General features: G+C 52.7%; 9 protein-coding genes across 9 annotated transcripts; 6 read left to right on the top strand and 3 right to left on the bottom strand.

The window, feature by feature from the left end:
* Window positions 1-324: 324 nt before the first annotated feature.
* Window positions 325-2,205, top strand: UV8b_02714 (uncharacterized protein; the record flags this gene model as incomplete). The annotated part of the gene is made up of 1 exon (XM_043140212.1): window positions 325-2,205. The coding sequence occupies one exon, from the start codon at window positions 325-327 to the stop codon at window positions 2,203-2,205; it is 1,881 nt and encodes a 626-aa protein (XP_042996146.1).
* A 1,417-nt stretch (window positions 2,206-3,622) lies between these two features.
* Window positions 3,623-4,645, bottom strand: UV8b_02713 (uncharacterized protein; the record flags this gene model as incomplete). Its single annotated transcript, XM_043140211.1, has 2 exons — window positions 3,623-4,072; window positions 4,157-4,645. The coding sequence occupies 2 exons, from the start codon at window positions 4,643-4,645 to the stop codon at window positions 3,623-3,625; spliced, it is 939 nt and encodes a 312-aa protein (XP_042996145.1).
* A 596-nt stretch (window positions 4,646-5,241) lies between these two features.
* On the bottom strand, window positions 5,242-6,321 carry UV8b_02712 (uncharacterized protein; the record flags this gene model as incomplete). Its single annotated transcript, XM_043140210.1, has 5 exons — window positions 5,242-5,310; window positions 5,377-5,615; window positions 5,790-5,965; window positions 6,048-6,060; window positions 6,240-6,321. The coding sequence occupies 5 exons, from the start codon at window positions 6,319-6,321 to the stop codon at window positions 5,242-5,244; spliced, it is 579 nt and encodes a 192-aa protein (XP_042996144.1).
* A 182-nt stretch (window positions 6,322-6,503) lies between these two features.
* On the top strand, window positions 6,504-10,971 carry UV8b_02711 (uncharacterized protein; the record flags this gene model as incomplete). The annotated part of the gene is made up of 3 exons (XM_043140209.1): window positions 6,504-6,719; window positions 6,782-10,238; window positions 10,304-10,971. 3 exons carry the CDS (start codon window positions 6,504-6,506, stop codon window positions 10,969-10,971), a joined length of 4,341 nt encoding a protein of 1,446 aa, XP_042996143.1.
* Window positions 10,972-11,654: 683 nt separating this feature from the next.
* UV8b_02710 (uncharacterized protein) lies at window positions 11,655-15,722 on the top strand (the record flags this gene model as incomplete). The annotated part of the gene is made up of 1 exon (XM_043140208.1): window positions 11,655-15,722. One exon carries the CDS (start codon window positions 11,655-11,657, stop codon window positions 15,720-15,722), a length of 4,068 nt encoding a protein of 1,355 aa, XP_042996142.1.
* Window positions 15,723-15,854: 132 nt separating this feature from the next.
* Window positions 15,855-17,387, bottom strand: UV8b_02709 (uncharacterized protein; the record flags this gene model as incomplete). Its single annotated transcript, XM_043140207.1, has 2 exons — window positions 15,855-16,702; window positions 16,805-17,387. 2 exons carry the CDS (start codon window positions 17,385-17,387, stop codon window positions 15,855-15,857), a joined length of 1,431 nt encoding a protein of 476 aa, XP_042996141.1.
* Window positions 17,388-18,231: 844 nt separating this feature from the next.
* On the top strand, window positions 18,232-18,863 carry UV8b_02708 (uncharacterized protein; the record flags this gene model as incomplete). Its single annotated transcript, XM_043140206.1, has 3 exons — window positions 18,232-18,546; window positions 18,614-18,746; window positions 18,808-18,863. 3 exons carry the CDS (start codon window positions 18,232-18,234, stop codon window positions 18,861-18,863), a joined length of 504 nt encoding a protein of 167 aa, XP_042996140.1.
* A 461-nt stretch (window positions 18,864-19,324) lies between these two features.
* On the top strand, window positions 19,325-19,971 carry UV8b_02707 (uncharacterized protein; the record flags this gene model as incomplete). The annotated part of the gene is made up of 2 exons (XM_043140205.1): window positions 19,325-19,408; window positions 19,489-19,971. The coding sequence occupies 2 exons, from the start codon at window positions 19,325-19,327 to the stop codon at window positions 19,969-19,971; spliced, it is 567 nt and encodes a 188-aa protein (XP_042996139.1).
* A 1,153-nt stretch (window positions 19,972-21,124) lies between these two features.
* UV8b_02706 (uncharacterized protein) lies at window positions 21,125-22,691 on the top strand (the record flags this gene model as incomplete). The annotated part of the gene is made up of 6 exons (XM_043140204.1): window positions 21,125-21,197; window positions 21,276-21,317; window positions 21,418-21,596; window positions 21,742-21,936; window positions 22,063-22,482; window positions 22,581-22,691. 6 exons carry the CDS (start codon window positions 21,125-21,127, stop codon window positions 22,689-22,691), a joined length of 1,020 nt encoding a protein of 339 aa, XP_042996138.1.
* Window positions 22,692-22,902: the final 211 nt, after the last annotated feature.

Raw genomic sequence — 22,902 nt, 5'->3', positions numbered from 1 at the left:
GATGTCACCACGTCAGGTCACCTACGCATCTCATCGTGCCCCTCTCACACGGCTAGTAGGTACAAACTACCTGGGTACTTCGCTGCTTTGGTAATCAAGACGACGTAACCACCAGCAGCTAGCTACAGTACCTTATTGGCCAGCTCCCCCAAACTCGTGACTGCCGGCAGACTCCTCTAAACCCCCCCCCCTGCTCCTGCAACCTGCAGCCCACCAACTTGGTCAACATTTTATTCGTCTCCCGAGTCCCGACCCTCCAAGTTCCAACTTTTACATCATCAAAACCTCCCAGCCCCCAAAGTCCGTACGCTCTCCAGGTTGATCATGTCTGCTCCTCAAGACAGCCTTTCCAACTTGGAGAAGCACCGTCTGCAGCTCGAGGAAAATGTCAACCAGCTCAAACAGGCGCTGCAGCATTGGCAGACCTGGGACGCAGAGTATGAGGCTCTCAAGGAAGAGGTGGAAGCCGTTGCTGAGCCATGCACGCCCGCTCGGCTGCAAAAGGTGCACCATGACTTCGATGCACAGCTCTTGACCGGCAAGGAAATCGATCAAGTCTTCGGTTTGCATTATTCCAAGCCTAGGCATCAGATCATCAACCTCTTGCAACGGCGCATAGATTACGTCGGCAAAAATGTGGCCAATCTGCAGAGCCAGCTAGAAACCGCTCAGGACCAGTACGCTGCTGCAACTGCCGCCAGTCAATCAGATGCTGTAGATGAAAACGACCAGCCCGTTACGGAAATTATCGAGGAACTCGACGATAATGACAACGTGCTGTCGTACCGTCTTAACCAGCCCGCCGATTTTCTTCCCAGAGTTAGAGAGGTCCTCGAGGAGGCAGGCGTTGATGGTCTCGCGCCACAAAATGCCGGAGCCGGTGATGAAAACACAAAAACAACAAAAACCACCAGAACCACAAGAACCACAACATTATCCGCACCACCACCATCATCCTCCCAAAGTGGGACCGACCCCGTCTCAGAACCACAGACCAAATCTTTACATCAGCCTCCACCACAGGACCCGCTGACTGCTCCGCCAGTTGAAAAGAGCGTTGCTTTCTCCGAAGATGTGGATGTGGATGCGCAGCCCTCAGACGCCGCGTCAGCTGACATGTCCATCCGGTTCAAGCGTCTGGATCGGATCATGAAGACAGCAAAGGAACAACAGGAAAGCATCAGCAAGGATCAGCCCGTCATTCCGGATGATGAAGATGCCGAGGATGCCTCTTTGAGGCAGGAGATGCTTCAGTATTGCATGGGCGAGGTTGGAGCTGTAGTAGCTGAACTGGAGCTTGAACAAGGCGACTCGGACAGTGGTTTCGAGCACGACGAGGATGAATACGACGAAGAGTACGACGACGACGACGACGCCTATGATACTGACGAGGACAAATACGGACGATCCACTGGCCGCCTTGTCACGGACAAGTATCGCCAGCGGATGCTTGAACTGGAAAAGAAGCTCGGAATAAAATCCCGCTTCACTGAACAAGCTGCTGAGCAAGCTGAGCGAGATGCAGACGGGGAATCGCCCCAGAGCGAAGCAGGGGTCGGCCGAATTGTGGTCAATCGGGACCCCGAACCGGCCATATCCTCGGCGTCGCGACCCGCTCCGTCCAAATCCAACATCAAGAACAGCAAAAATGGGGATGCCGAAAACAAAAAGGGCGTACGATTTGCCCAAGCTCTAGATGTTGCTCCCCAAGCTGAGCCTACAACGCAGCAAATGCAGCAACCACCGAAAAGCAGTGGACCCCCCGCCATCGATCCGCTTAGTGATGTCGTTGAACGCACAGGGTCCACAAAGATGGCCGCGACAAAATCAAGCCCGACACCTTCGCGATTCAAAAAGGCGAGGGCTGGCACCGAGTCGAATGGCGTATCCAAGGGCCCCCATGACGTTCCCCCTCGTTACATGCGGCAAGAGCAACGCACGAGACCCGCGGGTCCTGACGGTGTGACGATAATCGACACGCTGGTCGAGCACGAGCCATCCGAAAACGCGACTGCACCAGACGAGTTTGACGATTCCATGGTTTACCAGGAAGTGGCAGACACGTATCAGCGCATGCGGAGAAAGTTCATCCATCGCGACGGCGGGTTCCTGAGGGAGGACGAGTCCGCCATCCAACCGCTCGATGAGGCCGATGGTGACGAGAAGGTGAGCCGTTTCAAGGCCGCACGCCTCTCTCGGCAGTAGACTGCCAGAGGAAATGTACCTGTCGTCCAAGACGCACCATTTACCTCGTTCCCCGTAGTCACACCCTCCCGCTTGACACGCCTTGGTATGCGCTTGTTGTGTTTCCGTCCGCCTTCTTTTCGTGGATGTAGTAGGTATTCAGCTGGCTTCGGAATGCGCATCAAGACAATTGGTGCGTTGCAGCTCGTCATCTGCTCCGCATTACCGCGCAGTTCCAAAAGTGAATTGATCGTAAGAGGGGCTCTCTGACGCCATGATTGCTCTATTCCGTGGTTTCGGCGATTCGTTTCACCCCTTACATTTGTCCGTGACGCGAGGCTTGGCTGTGTACTCTTTTTGCGGAGTAGTCCCAACTGGCTGTAGAAATGGCTGGTGTAACTGGATTCCACGATGCTATGGCGTTTGTAGGTTTGATCGAAAGTTTCTTTTCACTGCTCGACTGAGTAACCAAGATCCGATAACATTAGGTGCTTTGGACTTAGTTGCCGGTAGTTACCTTGACACCTGAGCCCAGTAACAATGATGTGGTGCTCCATGTCGTTGATATCCAGGAAGCGATTACTCGCAACACCGTTTTTCTACGTACATGGTAATCCGGGTACGAAGAAGCTATCTCTGCCCATAACAGCCTGGCTGGGGAAAAGACTTTGGCATCCCAGCATATTTGGTTTCAAGCGACGCCCTTGGTAGATAGATGCCTTTGATGCAAACGCCAGAGGTTGGGCGGATGACAAACTTGCGTCGGGCATCCGATATCGCGAGCGAATGCCTGCACCAGAACCAAGTTCTTAGTATAAAATCTATTTGGCTCTGTGGTCCCTAAGATCTGAGATGGGTTTGAGATTGAGTGAGCCAAGGCAAAAAGGGTCCGTTAAACCCACACTCAACGAGGACTGAAAGAAGCAACGACATAAGAGAATTATAGATTTCGCCACCAAACTATCAAAAATGAAACGCGTGGTTTCGCCCGGGCTCGAACCGGGGACCTTCTCGGTGTTAGCGAGAAATCATGACCAACTAGACCACGAAACCCAGCGACCAGTCAGATGATTTGCTGATGGAGGATTCTCTGCAATTGTTTGAGATAAAGACAGACCACAACTGACTCGCAAATCGTTTTGACGTGGTTTAGATGATTGAAATGCTATGCGTGATAAAACAGTCAAATGTCCTTTGCCATGCACCTTGGGTATGCTTACTCTCTTTGAGACATTGTTGAAATGCCCCGGCAAAGTCCGATGGGGAGTCTGAAGACTTGGGTATCTTGATGAAACATTGTGCAGGTTCTATTGGATGTGTTCGTTATGATGGGACGTCCAGTAATATAGGCATTGTAAATATCCGGAATATTTCCCCCCTATTCGGCTCGCTCGTAGGTCTAGGAAAGTTGCGAGTTCCCCGTTGATTTTTCCAGATATCATCTCGCCTTTCCCCCATCACTTCCACCCCGACCAAGTAAACTAGCCAAGGTATCCCCAAACGTAGACTGGCCATCAGCCTTTCTAGTATCCCTTTCCTCCTTTTGAGCGGCCCATATCTGTTTGACGCTTCGGGCGACTTCGGATTCAGCCTGCAGATCTGCCCTGAGCGCCGCCTCCTCCACCACTCGCTCCTCCTCAGGTAGCTTGTCTAGCTTCTCCCTCCAATGTTTCTCTAGCTCGGTTGTCGGGTTGACCTTTGCCACGTTGGCCCTGGGTAACGCCGGGTTGAATACCGGAACAGGGCTTCCGTCCTTTTTGGCTTGTTCAACAGCCGCCTCGTGGTCGAGCATTCGCTGGTACAGCGTGTCCGCGTGCATCTGGATATCTTCGTCGACGCTAGCCGGACGGCCAATGGCCGAGCTGTGTCCAAGAGCTCTGAGAAACCGCTGCCATTCTTGTCATCAGCACGGGGGTGCGTCAACAGTACGGAAAGCCCCCGCCATGCAGGCTCAGGTGTCCAACGTACGTACCGATTGCATGGTGTAGCATCTCTCAAAGCGCCGCAGCTGATGCCGGCACATTTGCAGCTGGTCCTCCCAGCTACCGCTCTTCATGCAGTTGGCCCATTCTTCTTGCTGGAGGGCGCAGTTTTCCAAGGCCGCGCGGCCGATTGCTGCTTTGCGCTCTTTGAAGCCCTCGAGCACATCCATGAGTTTGTCATGCTCCGTAGCCGCTTCTGACTCCACCTCCGCGAGGGGCCGGTAGTTCGTCCATAGGTGGGCGTAGCGGCCGTCTTGATGCAAGCTCGAAGATGGGACTGCAGGCCTCTCTGTGGGCTCGGAGACGTTTTGTGCGTCCTTTGTCGGCGCGGCGCCCGTGGGCGCTGTCGAAGATGACGGCTGGGCTGTGGTGTATTTCACGGGGGCTTCTCTTTCGAGAAACTCGCGGAGCTTCGGGTCAAGCTTCCCGAGAGGGTCAGATGGCTTTTCTGACCCAAATATTGAAGAAAACCATCCCATGGCAGGTTTCCCGTGTGCCAAGACTACATGGTTGATATTTGCTGGAGCAGCGTAAGTGACTTTCGACCTTTTGCCATCATAGTGCGAACACGCACTCATACTGTAAAACGCATACTGTATAGTATATCCGCCTTCATGGGCCGTCCGAGATGGCACTTACCTGGACGACTTATATAGAAAGAGAATCGGAGTGAACAACCAGAAATAAATTGATACCGCCAGTACCGACGGCAACTTTATGGCTTTACTATTGAACCTGTAATCACGAACTCTTCTCGGTCCCGGCGAACTCATCACAACAAGACCGTTCACGAAACACGAGACAGCAAGACGTTGCTCAACTTCCCAGTAAGGTCCAACGCAGATGAATTTCTGTTTCGACCATCTGCCAGATTTTCAAGGAGAAACCAAGTTGATCGCGTACGCGGTGGCCAATATGTAGAAGTTGCAGTCATGAAATCCTTTTTTATTCGTGACTGGTACTACAGCACAGCCATTTTGCCAAACACAACTTCCGTAGCCCGACCCTACAGTGGAAATGTCCTATCCCTCCCTGCTATTTATCACGCCAAAAAATGCCAGAAGAAGAGTCCTATTTAGAACTTGCTGAATTTCTTAACCGCCTTGCCAGTTCGGGGCAGAACGCGCAAAACATTGAAACGGACCTAATGCAAATAGTCAGCCAACACTTGATTACTCCAACTCTCAGGCGACTGGCATCTGCTACATACAGTCTTGGAAAGAGGTCGGCACTGGCCAACGGTGACCTGATCGCCCTCCTCGACACGGAAAGCGGGAGAAACATGGGCGGCGAGGTTCTTGTGGCGCTTCTCATAACGCGAGTACTTGGGGATGAAGTGCAGGTACTCTCTTCGGATGATGACGGTTCGGTGCATCTTGGTGGAAACAACGGTGCCGGTCAAGATACGGCCACGGATGGAGACAAGCCCAGTGAAGGGGCACTTCTTGTCTGCGCAGATCTGGTCAGTCGCCTGCTCAACTCGCCTGGCAGAAAAAGACAATAAAACAGGCCCCTGCCCAATTATCGGTTCAACAGTCTTTCCCTCCTCTTCAAATCTGATCCAACCTCCTTCTGATGCCCGCCCATCCGAGACCAGGAATTTCGACTTCGTGTCGCACGTACCGATGTAGCTACCCTCAATGGCAGTCTTGGGGGTACGGAAACCCAGACCGACATCCTTGTACCATCTTCGGCCACCCTTGCCTGGTCTGGCGGTCTTGGTCTTGGTCTTGGAGTTGAGGAAGATGTGCGGCTGCTTCTGGAAAGCACGCTCCGACTGGACGGTCAACTCGGTCGCCCTGAGATTGGACGTTAGTGAGAAGAATGATCGTTTTCACTCAGATCGCATGCGCAGGCGTCGACGGGAAATCGTGAACTGACATCTTGAATGATCCTGCTCCGGAGAGGTGTCGTTACAAGAAGGCTTGTCGTTGAGGTGGGCGAAGCAAGTTGTTTTGCGCGAATGCAAGAACAGGGCAGTCAGTTTCGCACCAAATTTTACAGTGTCTTTTACAACCTTAGGGCTTGCAAAATTTGGATTGGTTGAATAGGCGAGTGCTCCACAAATCGCACGAGGGCGGAGATCTTTCACGTGACCTGCGGCGTTGTTTGACCCCACGTGATACATGATCCGCAGTGCCCACTTCCAATTCATGTGACCCACACGCCCCGCCAAGCACCTGTAGCCTTGTTGGGCTCCGTTTGGAAGTAAACAAACAATGGGCGGGTTCATTGGGGGTGCTTGTCGGCGTTAGGTACCTATTTCTATGTATTAACCTAGCTCATGATAGCTTCCAATTCAACGGCGTCACTGCAAGGCCCGGAATCCCCGTCAAGATGGCTCCGCCGCCGACTGATGCGACGGTGCCTTCAACAAGGCGTGTTCGCAAATCTATTGGAAGCCATGTTTCACTGAAAAAAACCATGGATAAGGAGAATGCGACCGTGGATGTGGCCGGCGCACTGGCAGAGATTCACAGGAAGTCGCGAAGCAAGAGTATTGGGCCTGGGGGTCTCGATGCGCTGAAACACGCCAACGGCAATCGACGTGCTGTGAGTAAAGAGTCTTCACACGAAATTGATACCTTCAGAGCAAATGCTAACAAACTATTCAGTCCATCGCGGCGGCTCCCATGCCACGGTCGATTCTTAGACCGACCCCTTACTCCGCACCGGAAATTCCGCAGCAAAGGCACGGAAATCAACGTACCTCAAAATTGACAGATTCTAAAGATTCAACCCGGGCTTTGGCGTCCTCGCATGATGATAACACGAACGGCTCCAAAGTGGCTCTCCGGACCGAAGAGGAGCAACAAGCGGCCGCTCGAGAAAGAGAAGAGCGAGAGCGCAGAGATGCTCGGCGCAAGTCCTTAGCAAACAGGAGGGTATCCTTTGCTGCAGAGGCAACACTTCACACTTTTCACGAAGTAGAATACATGCCAGACTCAACTACTTCAACCGATGACTCGTTCAGAAGAGCTTCGTCCGTCAATGGGTCCGATATTTCAAGGTCTGCGTCCAAGGCGGCAGACGATGAGAATGCTCCTAGACGAAACTCGGGGCTTCCTGCGCTCAATTTTCACAATGTGGACGACGCCACCCTCACGTCGACGATATACAGTTCGGATTCTGAGCCGGCGGACGCAGTGGAAGAGGTTGAGGACGATAGTGGCTCCAGCAGCGATTCGGACGACGGAACCATGATGACAATTGAAACAGAAGAAGTCACGGGAACCACTTTTGCCTCTGAAAGATATGGGTCTGATGATGAAAGCTCGACTCTTGATCAAGCTCTCAGGGCTGCAGCAGAGAGAGCCGGGACGCAGCGCCTTGGCAGCGACCCCGAAGAAGACGAAGAGCTTGACGAGGGCGAAGAAATCATTCCATCGTTTGGCTGGGTCAAGAAGAATAACTCTTCGGTTTCAGCTGGCGAGACGGAACCGTCATTGCCCACGGAGGATGATGGCACGGAAATGGACATGGGCATGGACATGGAAATGACCAGTGCTGTGGGAAGAATTCTCAGACCTCAACAACATACAATGGATAACACAAGGGATGGAGAAATGTCAATGGATGTCACACAGGCACTCGGGGGCATTGTCTCCGAAGACAAGACGAGACGAGACGCGCCAGGACCGCTTGTTGCTGGGGAAAATTGCAAAGACGATGCCTCCATGGAAGCAACAATGGAGTTTACAACAGCTCTTGGTGGTATTCATCAGCCACAGAAAATGCAACAAGATGGCGAATTCGACACAAATGAGGATTTTTCAATGGAATTCACCACTGCGTTGGGCGGAGTGCTGTCGCAGTCCAAAGAAGTTGAAGCATCTACCAGTCGACGACAAACCCTCAGCAGGCTAGGAGAGGCTGATATAACCATGGATATGACCGTAGCATACGGGAATATTTTGGCCCAAAACTCTCCCCAAAAGGACTCCAAGATAATGGAGGAGGAGACTTTTGGCATGGACATTACTGCCGCTATTGGAGGAATCTTGGGTAACGGGCTTGTGCCTTCCTCGCCAAGCCCAGGACACAAGATGATGAAAGAACGAGGCAGAAAGTCGCTCAATCCCGATAGAATCGCCATGGCTGCGGTTGCGCAGCAAACACCGACACGTCGAAGCTCCCGCTTGTCCGCAATTTCTCAAGCTGCTGCGGCATCTGCAGCTTCAGAAATGAAAGACGACAGCCGCAACAGTCATGTCGAACTACCAGCCTTGCGGGGCGAAGATCTTCGCCGTAGCCATGAACCACAGACTCCAGACACAATATCGTCTCCTCTCAGAACACCGACATCATCGCCACCCAAACTGACGAAATCGCGAGCTCTTACAGATTCTTTTGGCACTCCGTCTCAAAGAAGGCGGACGCAGCGCAAGAGCCCACGATCCGTCACCAAGATTCAGTCGACTGGATCTGCCCACGCCGAAAAGAAGGTATCACCGCCTGAGTCGTTGAATCCAAGATGTTCACTGTTTCAAAGCGATTCGGAAACTGGCACAAGGACGCCAACCGTGATCATGACACCGCAAACCCGCCGTTTGTCCGGGTATGGGGCAGACAAAAGTGGCCTGGGGTCTCGGCAAGTTACAGAACTATTTGACAGGCGGAGCTCCATTGGCGATAGCGCCACTAAATTCATACCTGGGCGACAAGCGGTGTCTTTTGACGACCCCAAGGCTGTGGAAGGTGAGGTGGACAAGGATCGCAAACACGACGAGGCGAAAGAAAGTCCACACTTGTTCTCTTCAGCAAAGGCCGCCGCCCTCCAGCAGCCAGATAAGGATGCTACGTTTAACTTGCGAGAGATGATCAATAGCTTGAGCCCAAGGCGTAATGCTTTAAGAGGAAGAAAGAGCCTTCACGTGGGAAGTGCAAAAGGCCTTCTTGGAAAAAGGCCAGCGGAGCTGGATGAAGACGAAGATTCCGACGATAACGACGGAGTCAAACGTCTCAAGGGGCACAAAGGTAGCCCCGTGAAGAATATCAAGCTACAGCAGCCACCGTCTGCAGCTGAGACAACAGGCAAACTTAATAGAGCGTCGCCATCAAGGCTTGAGCCTAATGCGAGCAACTTACTATCCTCTTCCTCCTCACCCCTGAAGAATGGTACGAACATCACGCCGCATAAGCGAGAGGAGCGGATCGGAATTTTGGGACAAAATCCAACAGTCCAGGAGGTTAACTTTTACCACAACCAAGGTATAAAAAAGGCAGAAGAACCTGACCAGAATCTCGATGACGGCAGAATTCATCTTCAAGACTTCTTGAACATGACATCAATTCGCTTCATGGAGCTCACAACTACAAAACGGCGCCATACTGTTGCACCCAACAGCCTGCAAGATCAATCTACTGTGGAGGGAGAGGATGGGATGTCTTTAGAGCGATTTGTAGTTGCTGGGGCTTGCACCGTACCCATGCTGGAGCTCTATCAACACTCTTGTCGTGAGTTGAAAAATTACATAGCCGAGGGCCGCCGCATCGTCAAAGAAATCGAGGCGGAGACCCTGGAGGACAATCCTCCCTTATTCCGCGAGTACGTTACTGCTACCCCGAACGTGAAAGCTCTCATGGACAACCAGTTCAAAAACGTCAAGACGTATGCCAGGCTACTAAGCAAAGCCATGTGGTACGAGTGGAGGATGAAATTGCAAGAGGGGCTGAAAGAAGGTCTCGTGAAAATTTCTGAGGACATGGATCGAGATGAAAGGATGCTCAAGGAACGGGAAGATATACTAGCAGCAGTGTTGCCCGACGCGGTTGCATATCATGACGCCCTGGAGAGAGAGCGTGAAGTCTTGGAAGAGGCAGCCAGAGAGCTGGCCGACTGCGATCCTGCTGAACTTCAGGCCGCCAGAGACGAGCTAACAAATTGCGATGCCGGCATCGAGGTGAAGCAGAGGCTCATTGCCGAGATGCGGCAGCAATTGCAGTCGGCCGCGTCAATTGCTGAGGACCTCGGTGCCAAAAAGGAGAACCTGGTACGCGAGATTGAACAACACGAAGAGGTTCGAGAGGCGTGCCGAGGCTGGACTTGCAGTGAGGTTGAGGCTCTCAAAGGTAGGCGGCACGACTTGGGAGTGATATCGAACAGAATCGCCCGCTAACAAGATTTTTTTGCATAGCTCGCGTCGATGTACTCGAGAAACAACATGGCTGGGCGGTGACGGGCCTAACGGGCTCGAATCTGTCGATGGCGTACAGGCGCGAGATTGAGATTGTTTTCGACATTGCCTCGTTCCAGCCTCATCAGCCCAATTCCCCAATCGATCTTTGGTACATCGGTGACAGCAAGGATGGCCAACAATCCAAGACGGCTGAAAAAGAATTCTTCTTGCAGTGCATCCGAGACCACGTTCGAGCTTTGCCTCAAAGCCGAACAAAGATCTTGGACCTTTTGAACATGGTTCGCGCGGCATGGGACAAGGCCCGCTTTGTCGCAACTCAAGTTCGCGCTATTAATGTCACGTTTCCGACAAAGGTAGTGAAAACGTCGGATTCGAGTGTTGCGGTGGTCAGTTCCTTGCTCCTGACGGCGCTCAGGACGAGGGTAGAGGCTACGCTTCATTTACACAGTCGAAGTGCATCGCTGGGTGTTGACGTTGGGATATCCGCACATGTCAGTGTGGTCTACGGGGAACCTTTCAATGTTAGCAAAGTGGGCGAGTTCTTGGCTGCCAAGATTGGCGACAAGATCGGCACCAAGGAAGAAGGCTGGAGCGATGTTCTGATTGAGCTCCAGAAGAGACTGACTGCGAGGGGCAAGAAGCAGGTCTTGAATGCGGCGCAGTAACGATGCGACGACGGGTCTCGTCATGGGAAGCGGCTGACTGGGAACGCGAGGAATCCTCCCTCCATTGGGCATCGGTGGCGGGCATCGGTGGCATCAGTAACGACGGCGTTGGGGCGAAGGATTAGCGATATACCATCACTCGCGTATAATTCATTCTGTTTCGGGCGCTTGCTGGATGGAAATCTACGACTCTTGCGCATTGACCTCTGCGAGTGCCGCCTCCGTTTGATTCAGGGCAACATGACGCTACAGCCCATGTGCGACCATGGCTGTGACTCGTCTTGGAACCATACAACGGTGCGTGAATAGCTGTTCATGTTCTAGACCGGATGCAGTGAAGCCGAATTAGACCTGAGTCGCCCGCTGTTTGCTGCACGTTTGGCGTTGTCCAGATAAATCCCTTGTCCGCGTGTCAAGTTGCTAACCCATCAACCCAGTCTTTTGTACTCGCAAACATCATCGCTACAGTTCGTTCCAGAAACCTTGATTAAGAGGAGTTTCCCACGAGTGAACCGCCATCATACGATCCCCCCCCGGGCTCAGTCTGGGACGCCTGTCTGTAGTTGCCATCTTCTTGCCAGAAGCAATGCAGACATCTAACAGCAGCTGCAGAAAGTGTAGCCCGACAGACATACATAATCGATACGGCGCCTTACGCCAAGAAAGAGCTCTGAGAATACATGATGAGCTGGGACGATGAGATAATTTCCTTGAAGGACTTTTTGAAACTAGACCGATTGCGCCAGGATGAGTATCTGCACCGAGAAAGCCCCGGCCTAGCTGCCGTGCTGTCTGGGGACGAAACCACGGCAAAGAAACTTTTCGACAGTGTTCCTCAGAGCAATCCAGCTGGTCCTGATAACTGCCTGCAACGGAGCCATTTTCTGCTGCGGGTAGTTGGCACTCTTGCTTCTCAACTCGCCTGGGTTTTTTGGAAGAACATGCCCGTCATTTTCTGGGTCCTGCCGTACTACCATTACGTCCGGCTTATTCTCAAGAGAACCATACCGCCGGGTTGGGTCCTGGTCGCCTGGCTGGTAGTGGTTTTAAGTCACGATCCTGTCAAGTATACCGTCAGTCGTCACCCCCTGGGCACAATATGGGCACCTGCAGACCTGTGGCGACTGTGGTACATATTAGCCGCGCCGGTCTTGTGCCAATCATTGCTGCAGATTCCGACACTGTTGAAGAAACTACATGGTCTAGCAGCTAGGTGTTTTGGCGATGCCTTTGACGTCGACATCTCCTTGTCCGAAGCCGTGATTGAGAGCTTCAAACCTACTCTTCCTGGATCAGCGGGCGACCTACACGACCGCAAGGTGATGATGGACGCCGACTTGGCCGCAAGGGATTTCAATGTAGACACACCGGAATACGACTGGCAAAACCGGACAGCGCATAGGAAGTCGGCCCATGGTGATTGGGACAGATACTACAGCAGGCTGAAGTACACGGCAAGACGACGTCAAGACAGACGCTCCCTTTCCCATTGTATTATCGTGCCACGGTTTGACGATTCTGCCAGCAAGCGTGCGAGCGACCTGCCGCCAAAGTCGTTGCGCGTCAGGATATTCGAAAACCGAGGCACGCAGACTAACTTGGAGGAGCTTCAAAATGGCATGGTGGTAGCTGGCACCCAGACGGAAGCACATGATGCTACATATATGCAAGGCGAAGAAGTTGCAGACAAATCAATCGCGAAAGTTCAGGAAGCGGTTTCCAGAGTGCCTTTGAGCGCCGACGTCAGGATAAAGACCGAGTTCATCACACAAGATCCAAAAGACGCGGCCGGGACAGAAACGGCTCAAATAATGTACGCCCGCGAGAAGCTGTCGTTGTCTTCTACGGGATTACCAAACCCAGAAAGACGACTACGCATCCCAGCACATGAGAAGCCAGTACATGAGAAGGAAGGGTCTGGACCCGGTCTAGACAAGCAGAAACAGCCTGTTTACGACTCTACTGACGGTGGAAGCGGAATACCGCCAAGTGTGAACCCAGCAGACGCATTGACACGGCCAACGATAGATGTTGAAAGACAAGTACAGAAGATACCTGAAACTCCGAGACCATCATTAGATAACCATGAGAAACACATTTTCTGTGAACCGACGGCTAGCCGCGTCGCAGATATGATGTCGCTACCAATTGCTCCGACATGGAACAGAATACTACAATCAGATGCGGCGAACGCTTTCGGAACCGTACAGACTCCCTTGCCAAAACTGGAATTTGACTTTCGGTTTACAAGGGCCAAAGAAAATCCACTTATTCAAAGGAGCAAGGCCATTCTAAACCATGAAAAAAAGCGAACCTCTTTGAGCGAAAGACGCAGAGGGAAGGACTCTATCATTCAAAAAGCCACCATGAAAGAAATTACGTCCGACAATGACGAAACCACACGCTTACAATATAGATATGGCCGCCTAGGGGCAGCAGTGAGTCCCACGTTGGATGCTGTCCCAGAGGCAAGTAAAGACGAAGAGGCTCGGTTGTCAGATGACGATACGACGACAACTGCGCCTGAACACGTACCGCTGCCTGCCAGTCCGCCAACCCCAATACCGAATGGTGACTGCCAACTCAAGTTGCTTCAAAGCTGTGTCGACGTGGACATGGCCGAACTCTGGTTTGCGGATACACTGCCTGAGCCCACGCCACAGATATCACTGCCCATGGGGTTCGGCGCAGAAGGCAGCATGGATTTTGACACAAACCTTCTAGAATTCTTTTACCAAGACGGAAGCATCGAAGCTGATATCAGTGAACTAATGACCATGGAAGTTGATACGGCGACCAGCAGAGAAGGATACAAGGACAATGTGGATGCGGATGCTCCGGAAATTTCGAATTATTCGCGGGAGGATGCTCTTGGCGAACATTTTGACGCCTCAGCGTCTCTGACACAACAGCCTGCGGGACTCGAAATGGCCGACCTGAACATACTATGCGGTCAGATGGATTATCTGAGCTTTGTTGACGGGGATGAGATGCTATGGGATAATACCGAATTCCCTTCCGGTCTGTCTGACGACTCCTTTCAGGCCTTTCTAGAAGCCTTGTCAGCACCCCTTATCGAAACCACAACAGATGGTCTCTTACATAATGAAGACCTCGATCTCGGCCAGTGGGCGTCCTTTGAGCCCACAGACGCTGTGAATACCGACATGGAACTTGATCATTTTGGCTTTTCAGAGCCCGAATATGGACTAGACATTGTAATGGAAGACCAAAGTGAACACGGCCAGAAGACTAACCCGGTGGGTTCGAAGATGGGCGATACCGCAGATGGGGAAAATGTAGACATGCAACCCTGCACGGGACTTGAGGAGTTCGAATTCTACTCATCGTTTACCAACATTTCTATCGATGACTATAACCAGCTTTCAGAATATCTCGAACTCGGAAATGATCAGAACTACACGCAAGTAGAGCGGAATACTCTGGGGCCGGTTGAATACGATTTTTTAACGGCAGGGCTGCTCACGAACGAGGCAGAGCCAGCGCCACTCGACGATTCCAATGGCATATTGGAGCTCTTCCCTGCAGAGGGTACGGCTATCTCAGATGCACATCATAGCGTCCAGCAACCAAATGATCAGGCTGGCCCCGAGGCATGCCGTGGTCAACATCTTGAGGACGGCTCAGTCGCAAACCCCGCGGGAAGTGAGATTAATTCCCCAAAGCGGCAAGTCGCAGAAGCAGAACATCAAGAGGAACTGATTCCCAGCCCCCAGGGCGTAGAAAGGCCAGTAGCAGATAGTGAACTGAGAGTGCCTGGAAAGCCAGACCGTCCATCGACGCAAGTCTTGTTCGAAAGCCTAGGGACCGAGGTGATAGCAGCAAGACCTGAAATAGCGTTGACAAGTGCAGAGCCAACTGCCGGAGTTGTAGCTGCTCATTCGCAGATCTCGTCTCGTACAGATATTGAACAGTCCCAAGAAGTGGAAACAAAGGATGATGAAGCAACAATTGCGGCCGGTAAGAAGCTCACTTCCGAGAGCTACCGTCGTCCTGAACTTCTTCTGGCGGGGGCAGAGCAGCCGAGTGATGAAACAGCTAATACATCGTTTAACGCGGTTGTAAGCGGGAAAGAAGTTGAAGCTGATTCCAAGTCAGGTTCGCGTGCTCAAGCTTCTGACCCCTCTCCTAAAAACCGGCCGACTGATTCTCAGGATATATCCACACGCGAGTCTTATGGCGAAGAGACCATCAGGACACCTACCTTCGTCGAAACCGGCACTGGCCAGCTCACGACGAGAAGCGGGCATGGTTCTGATGGCCGCGAAGATGATGCAAAGGCAGCAGCAGCAATAGGCCCCATCAACATCGGCGGCCTAATTCTTCCTGGGGGGAATCCCTCGTTTCCGGGCTCGCTCGAGCAGCCCGTGACACCAGCACGACCGGCAAAATCGCCTTCTCTGCCGCGGGATAAAGAGGAAGAGCTGCAGAGACAAAAGCTCCGATGGCGCAAATATCGGCAAGCACGAGTGTTCATCGACAAGGGCAATCAGGTCATGTCAACGAAATACGGCACGAGAGAAAAAGGGTCCGTGGAGCGAGACGAAGACTTGAAAAGCTCTCGGAAACTGGCCGAGCTGGCTGGCGGGTTGCCAGTCAGCAACTTGTCACCAAGCAAAGAAGCAGAGAGATGGCAAGACAAGGTCCAACCTCGGGGCGTCAAGATTGTTCCCCTATCAACCATCCGGGCCATGATGGAGGGTCAAAACAGCGGCGATGAAAACGAATGAACAAGCTCGAAATGCTACAGATGATTAAATCAAATACTCACAGACATGATGGAGCTTGCCAATCACACAAGAAGACATCTGACTATCAGAGGTTGAACTGATGCGCCTATATTCTTGCCCAAGTAAAACAAATCATCTATGCTTGACCTTTGTCCAACCATTTGAGCCGCTACGAGATGGCGTCTTCGTGGTAGAGCCTTTGGCAGCACCTCCTTGGGCACCAACGGTGGTTGCATTGCTCGTGGGATGCAGGTCCTCAACTTTCCAGGCGTCGTCATCCAGAACCTCCCAGTCCGGAGTTGGCGCATCGCCAATCAGCTTCTTCTTTAGCTTGTCTGCCGATTTTATCGGACTCGGAAGCTTGAACGTTCGAATCAATTCTGTGCCTTCGGCGCTACCGAGGAAGTAGAACGTGCCGCCATGAGTATAACGACCGAGCCAGTTTCCGCGACCTTCTTCCGCCACCTCCCCACCATTAGGAGCCCAGCCTGTCGCATTGGTATTTACAGTACGAAAGTCACGGGCGCTGGCGCTCAACAGGAAGGCGTAGAGGTTCCGGCCCATGCTGCAAATGTCCTCAAAGTTGCTAGTGTCTCCGATGGATACACCTTGACTGCAGCAGAGCCACGCGATATTGTATGCCAAAAGGGTAACGCCTTCGAGGAAGAATGAATATGCCGAGGGGTCCTCCTTTGCGAGCTGGTTGAGAGGCTTGTCGACGAACAGAGGTCGAGGTCGGGGGATGCGCTGAGACTCTGTTTCCCGTTGATACGACGGAGATGACGAGGAGCCTGAAAAGCCAGGAAAGGACGCGCGAGAGTGTTGGTATGAGCCGTTGAGATTGAAAATAGTTGGCCGGGGGTAGTCTCGATGAGGAAGCGTTATTTCGGCCGGTAGCCGTATGGAGAGATAGTGACAGATGAGAATTAGAATGTGGGCTACGTGGGCGAGAGACGTCGAGATGGCCTCTGGCGTTGAAGCTGCAACTTGGTCAGTCAGTGACAAGACTTATGCGTTGGAGAAGTAGTCATGAAGCAGGCAGAACAGCGGGAGACAGAAGGAGGATGGATGGATGCGCATACAATCCATGGCGGTCGGATCGATGATGGGGGCCTTGCCAAGCTGATATTCATAGCGACCGGAACTAGTCTTCTTGGCCCGCCTGAGACCATATAGCCGTATCGCCTCGGTGCAGAGAAAAGCTCTGGTGTTGGCGGTGGCCTCTGCCGCCTGGGCCCATCGGAACCTGAGCACTTGAGCAGACTTATCCAGTTCTTGTTGCTGCTTGAACCTGCGCTGAACCAAGCCGTCCGAGACCGCGGCCAGGTCGGCCTTCCTTCGGGCCAGAGCTGCCTTTCGACCGCGAATCTCCTCTCTAGCCGCCTTGATCTCTTCTCTCAGCCTCTCGGCTGCAGCTAGGATCTGATCGGTTCGGTCTTCTGACATGCGCTGCTGCGCCAATGACAGCTCCACTGTGCTGAGGTTGGTGGAGTTCTTCGTGTTGGTGGCAGATGTATCATTCACCTGCTTGCTAAGATGTTCATTCTCAAGGACAGCGTATAGTATCTTCATGCGACCTTCGTACAGGCTGTTGCGGGCGTCCACCGCGCAGAGGAACGGCAGTTTTTGGGCGTCATGACCGCGATGGCAGATGTCGCAATCCATCATGGCAGCAGGCCCCGGCCCCGGCTTCGGCTTCGGCTTAGTTGCCGCCCCGACCGCGTTGAAGACCTCACGGGCAGGAGGAGACTGACAGTCCACAGATTGGGGGTATTCATTAGAGTAGAGTTTCAAGCGCGAGTGCAAGGGTTCTTATCGCAAACGCAGGGGCTTTGGTGTGGGAGTTTTGGTTGCGCGATGACATGGGAGGTTTCAATGTTAAGTACCGGACTGCATGTATATGTCGGCAACTGCCCTGGGTTTACTAATTTTAGTGAGTTGCCTGGGGGGCAAGTCATGAGAGAGAAGGCCTGTCTGATACATACCAGCAGATCTGGTCAACTTACCTAAGGTACCTAAGGTAGGTTACCTTAGGTACCTGAGGTAGGTGCATGCATAGTATGTAGATGCATGTAGCCTTTCACCGCGCATTGTCGCTGCTGGGCCAATCATTTTGCTGGGAACGCGAGCAATGTGATCATCCCACCTTGGGTTAGGTACATACCTGCAGGTAGGTACGGAGTAGATAGGTTCGTGCCCACTTTCCACCTCTAGATTTGAACAATGATAACTTACCAGCTGTCACACGCCCGGATGGAAGCATTGAAGCCACCATCACCAAGGATTCGACGCAAGTCTCACTCGATCCAGCGAGGCTGCACATTGGACGCGAAAGCGACGTTCTCATGTGAACAGACTTTTGCTTTTTTGTTGTTGGATGGCCAGACTTGGCCCGACAGCGAGTTCCTCCCCCTCCCCCCCCAACAAAACAACAGCTTCGTTTGACAGGCTGGGAAGCCTTTGCACGTCGTCGTCAAGCCCGTGTGGCCAAGTAAATTGAATGAAAAAAATGCCTTCATCGTCACCACCACACCCTGCCCAGGAATCCCTGGCGTCGTCTCATTCTTCAGAAAAAGAGGAGGAGAAGCCAGCTGCGGATGATACAATAACTGCATCAGACCTGGAAAAGCAAGCTGAAGGCCAGGAAACACCGTCAGACGCCGTTGAGAACCATCATGCAAACGTGTCTTCATCCCCCAGTCCTCTGCCGGCAGATGTTCCCCCCTTTGATTGGGACGACTTTGAAACAAGGTACGAGAGGGCATTGCGAGAAGCAGATGAAGCGGAGAGGGAGATCCTTAAGGAGGCCGAGAGTTTGTCAAAGGTATACATATTACCATGCTCTATCCTCTGCGCAATGCTCTCCCGTGGCAGACAGACCGTATTTACAGACATGCAAGTACTTTCAAGTTTGGGCCGCCAGCGCCTCAGCCCATGACGACGACCGGGCCGCCAAGCGATTGCGCACTCGACAGAGATTTGTGATTTTGTCGGAAGAGAAAATGGCGCAGAAGCAAAAGCACTGTGAGCACTCCCGCACCGCAATCTCTATGCCGTGTCTCATGTCCTGACTTTTGGTGTGAAGACGAGGAGGTGGTTCGTGCGTTTGAGAGTGCTCTGGCGCTCCTCAAGTCGAGTTGAGAGCCTCGTTTGAACTTTGGCTGATAGCCTCGTTCGTGCTACACTGCGACTACGCCGTAATACCGCACATACGCAGTATTGACAGGCTACAGCTAGGAGGAACCGTGATAAAGCTCCACCTGGGGGACCAACCTGAGGTCTGGTTGCTCTCGACGCGCGCCACAGTTGCTTGGCCTCTGGTTTTCACGACTTTGTCATGTTTTTTTTGGAGGGCGGAAACCTGATAACTCATTATCACTCATAGCGCGCTTCCGAATCGGCACGAGACGCCTTTTCCCGGGTAAAGGCGTGCATTAACTCGTGGCCTTTTTTCTTTTTTACTTTTACTTTTTTTTTTTGGCACTGTACGGAGTATATTCTGCGAAGCTTTCGGAAAGACCCACCTCGGGTCGCTGCAACGTTCAACAAGAGCAACATCCCCGGAAAACAGAGGCTGCCGATCATCCATAATCAAGGGCGTGATGGACACGCTAGCAAGTGCAAAGACGACAGGAATTCGCAACCAACCATGGCAGCAACTCGCAGAAAGCCTGCAAATATCGCAAGTACGCTACTTCTCCCTTTTTTTTTTTTTTTTTTTTTTTTTTTTTGGGCTCAGCTGACCCCCCAAGCTCTCTATGGCTAGGATGATTTCATCAGCTTCCATCAACGACATTTCTCTGCCCAAGCTGTAGCCAGCTTCGCCAATGATTTCACTGATCTGCCATCAGAGGAGACGTATGGCTACTACTGCGGAACCCATGAGGACGATTACTGGGCTGAAGAGGAGGATGACGATGACTTGGGATATTACGACGATGGGGTGAAACGCACCCTCACTGACGAGCAGGTTGAGATGTTTCGGCACTCGGAGCTACGAGAGCTCGCGAAAAACCAAGAACGAGCCAGCACAATCAAATCAAGGGGTACTGACCGAATCGCATCTGGAGAAGAAGCCCACCCATCCACACCAGATCAGACAGCGCATAGCTCTACGGGCCACACAAAGAAGAAGAAGAAGAAGAAAGGAAAGGGGGCGAAGAGGGTTGCGAAAGAGCCCAAGCCCGATCTCAGAAAGCGCACTTGGGATGTTGTTGATGCAGGGCTCGACTTCTTAGAATACGATTGAAAGGACGGCATAAAGCTTGACGACCGTGGCATGCAACCCGAACAAGGTTGTTTCATCAGAGCGAGGTAAGCCTGTTTAGATGATGCCTTTACCTCGCCCGACCGATGATGAAAATCCTTGTATCGTCATCCTTAGTCAGATCTTGGTTTGCAGCCAGAGGACTCGTTCTGGACCTTGTCTAGATGAGGATGGATGCGCAATCGAGAAATGACGAGTGAATTAATCTTCTCTCTGAGGTCGCCACTCCATACATGCCCGTGCTTGATTCAAGGGCATGTATCTCTTTGCTAATTTTACACACAGCTTCAGGCTCGCAAGGCTGCCATGACCGATTGGTGGCTCCAATGATAGATACTGTGCGCCGCAATCTGACGGGGACTGGAAAAGCACTGAGCACTGAGACCATGCTGATGAGAGACAGGGCGGGTACTGACGACCTACCTACCCGCAGTGCCTTGGCCTGAGAAAGGAGGGCATGATATCCCGACCTGATTTTCCTGATGCTAATGGGGGGGGGGGGGGGGGGTCATACTTCAGAAAGGTGTGATGTGATGTTGATGCACGGATACAAGACCAAAAACTCTCTTGATTCGAATTTACAGCATGTTTAAAGGTTGCTGGACAGAGATGCAGAAGGCAAGGGAATGCACATGTAGGCTCGCACCCATTGAGGTGCTGTGGCATGAGAAGTGAAGCCTGTTGATGATGGGTAAAAGCACCTAAACCTCAAGCGGTCCTTGCAGGCTGGCATGGCCGCTGGACCGTCGGGTGGTTCGCTTCGTCAAAGGCAAAAGGCCAATCACAGGCCCTCGCTGGGGCGTTGGGTGGGGCTCATGCCGCTTCGGATTTTGCCAGTCACCACCAGAACTTCACCACTTCACCCACTCACCCACTCACCCACCACCACCCACCACCCGTCCACGCTCAGGTGGCTCCAGAGTGCAGAGTTCCAGACTCCATAGTTGCCAGGACCACCACAACCACACGGCACGCCAAACTGCCAGCACCACCACGTCTTGTCAACAAGACCAGGCCGCGTGCTTGTGCCCCGTCCCCCTCCTCCCACGACGAGGCGAGGCCGATCAATCATCTCAAGTATCTCTAGTGCCGCCGGTCCAGTCGTCGCGGCACACTCTGCGCCAGGGAGGGCATCATGGCTCGCGTCTACGCAGATGTCAACCAGAACATGCCCCGCAGCTATTGGGATTATGATTCAGTCAACATCAGTACGTGATGAATGCCGACCGCACTGCGGTTGGCGCGAGGGATTGGTGTCGAGTGCTGACGCCCGAGGGCATGTACAGGCTGGGGCGTCTTGGAAAACTACGAAGTCGTCAGGAAGATTGGTATGCTTGTCAACCCATCAATCCACGGCTCGCCGCACCCAGGTGCGCTCCTCTGCTGACCCAACGGGCTGCTCGCGCGGCGCCAATCTGCCCATTCCAGGTCGGGGTAAATATTCCGAAGTCTTTGAAGGCATCAACGTTGTCAACTATCAGAAGTGCGTTGTCAAGGTGCTCAAGCCTGTCAAGAAGAAGAAGATCAAGCGCGAGATCAAGATCCTCCAGAACCTGGCCGGCGGGCCAAATGTTATCGCGCTTCTCGACGTCGTTCGGGACTCACAGGTGCGTACGCCCGGATTATCCCTCTAGGACATGGGGCATGCATGGCCATGGCTCTGGCTCTGGCTCCGGCTCCGGCTCCTCACGACGGGATTGCCCCTTGCTGACCAGGGCTGCTTTTCTCACCTGCCTGTCCCATGTGCTGCAGAGCAAGACGCCATCCCTAATCTTTGAATATGTCAACAACATCGACTTTCGCAGTCTGTATCCCAAGTTCAACGACCTCGACGTACGATTCTACATTCACGAGTTGCTCAAGGCCTTGGACTTTTGCCACAGCAAGGGAATCATGCACAGAGATGTGAAGCCGCACAACGTCATGATTGATCACGAAAACAGAAAGGTAGGATTGCCGCAGGGTTCTCTGTCGTGTTGTGGCGCCGGGGGGGGAGCGGTAGCTCGGCACCAGATCAGGCAAGAGGGGGGGGTGGGTGGCGTGTTGATGTAGGCTGACCCTCTTGTGCACCAGCTGCGTCTCATCGATTGGGGCCTGGCCGAGTTTTATCACCCCGGAACCGAGTACAACGTGCGAGTGGCCTCTCGCTATTTCAAAGGGCCAGAGCTGCTTGTTGATTTTCAAGAGTACGACTACAGCCTGGACATGTGGAGCTTGGGAGCCATGTTTGCGTCCATGATCTTCAGAAAAGAACCCTTCTTCCACGGCAACAGCAACGCCGATCAACTGGTCAAGATTGCCAAAGTCCTGGGCACGGACGAGCTGTTCGACTATCTGGACAAGTATGAAATCGAGCTCGATGCACAGTACGACGATATCCTCGGCCGTTTTCAAAAGAAGCCTTGGCATAGTTTCGTGACGTCCGAGAATCAGCGTTTTGTCTCTAACGAAGCTATCGACTTCCTCGATAAGCTGTTGCGATATGACCACCAAGTAGGTGTCCGCCGCTACGCTCCCCTTTGTCCCCGCCCCTTCTGCAACACTTGAGCGCACTAGGCGATAACGTCCACCGGCTAACACGCTGCGAACAGGAACGACTCACCGCTAAGGAGGCCCAAGTTCATCCCTACTTCGACCCTGTACGGGATCCCGAAGTCTTCAAGCGCCACCTGGCCGACCCCAATGGAACGTACAAGTCCTGAAGTGGAACGCGGACAGGGAGGGCAAAAAAAGCAAATCAAGGCGAGCCTGCAAGCTTGCATCCGACACTAAACCTATCAATCATCCTATTCTCATCCATACCCTTTGGCGTCTTGGCCAAACTGGCCAGCCCCCTTTTCTACTCACCTCGTCCTTGTCCGCACCCGGCATCCCGGGGTTGAATTACCGCAGGGATCTTTCCACAAGGAATAT

The sequence above is a fragment of the Ustilaginoidea virens genome, chromosome 2 (genome assembly GCF_000687475.1).
Source record: "Ustilaginoidea virens chromosome 2, complete sequence".
Classification (NCBI taxonomy): domain Eukaryota; kingdom Fungi; phylum Ascomycota; class Sordariomycetes; order Hypocreales; family Clavicipitaceae; genus Ustilaginoidea; species Ustilaginoidea virens.
Note: the sequence above shows the minus strand (reverse complement) of the source record. Positions and strands in the feature narration are given on the sequence as shown.